Source organism: Calidris pugnax, unplaced genomic scaffold, assembly GCF_001431845.1.
Source record: "Calidris pugnax isolate Ruff unplaced genomic scaffold, ASM143184v1 scaffold748, whole genome shotgun sequence".
NCBI classification, from domain to species: Eukaryota; Metazoa; Chordata; class Aves; order Charadriiformes; family Scolopacidae; genus Calidris; species Calidris pugnax.
The window spans coordinates 15,577-16,289 of NW_015091421.1; the positions used below are offsets into that span (position 1 = coordinate 15,577).

Genomic DNA, 713 nt, shown 5'->3' on the forward strand with positions numbered 1-713 from the left:
TGGCGCAGCTGGGAACGCACCTTCAGCAGGGGGTGGAGGTGGCCGGCGGCCGGCGGTAGCCCCAGGGCTGAGAAGTTGTAGGGTTTGAAGGGGAGCTTCCGCCAGGAGCCCCTAGAGGGGTCAGGGAGGGGTCAAGGCCAGGTCAGGAAGGTCAAGGTCAGGGGTCATGGCCAGGTCAGGGGGTCACAGACTCACGTGGCGATCATCTCCGGCGTCAGCTCCGTCTCCTGCCGCGCCAGCGCCGTGCTGAAGGCGCTGCCCTTGCGGATCCAGTAGGATTTGAGGGTGCTGGGAAGGGACCCGGGGAGGGTCAGGGGGGTCCCCTCGACCCCTCCTGACCCCCCCTAAGCTGTGTTCCCCCCCAAAAAAGCTCACACTTCCAGCAGCAGCTTCCTCCTCTTGAGCTCGTTGCGGTCGCGCTCGGGCAGCCCCTCGGCCTCCCCCTTCTGCACCCTCCGCAGGCTCTCCTGCACCCCATCCTGCACCTCTGACACCTGGGGGGACCCGGGGGGGTCACATCACGGTGGGGAGGGGGACACAGACCCCCCCAGGGGATTTTGGGGGGCTGGGACATCCCCAATGGGGACACCTTTCCCCCCCAGTCACTCTGGATTCTGGAGAATCCCCCCAGGACCCTCAGGGCTGCAGGGCATTCCCTCTGCTCCCCCCCCAACTGCAGGGGACCCCCACCCCAGGTGACCCCCGGTTCCAGG

The 713-nt window shown here is 67.6% G+C and overlaps 1 protein-coding gene across 1 annotated transcript in view; it reads right to left on the bottom strand.

The window, feature by feature from the left end:
• FARSA (phenylalanyl-tRNA synthetase alpha subunit) overlaps window positions 1–713 on the bottom strand; it is a 4,391-nt gene that overhangs the window by 2,086 nt on the left and 1,592 nt on the right. The window contains exons 3-6 of the mRNA XM_014961504.1: window positions 590–614; window positions 376–494; window positions 196–288; window positions 5–111 (exon numbers count right to left, since the gene is read on the bottom strand). Coding sequence (XP_014816990.1) covers window positions 5–111; window positions 196–288; window positions 376–494; window positions 590–614 — 344 coding nt within the window. The remainder of the gene's footprint in view (window positions 1–4; window positions 112–195; window positions 289–375; window positions 495–589; window positions 615–713) is intronic.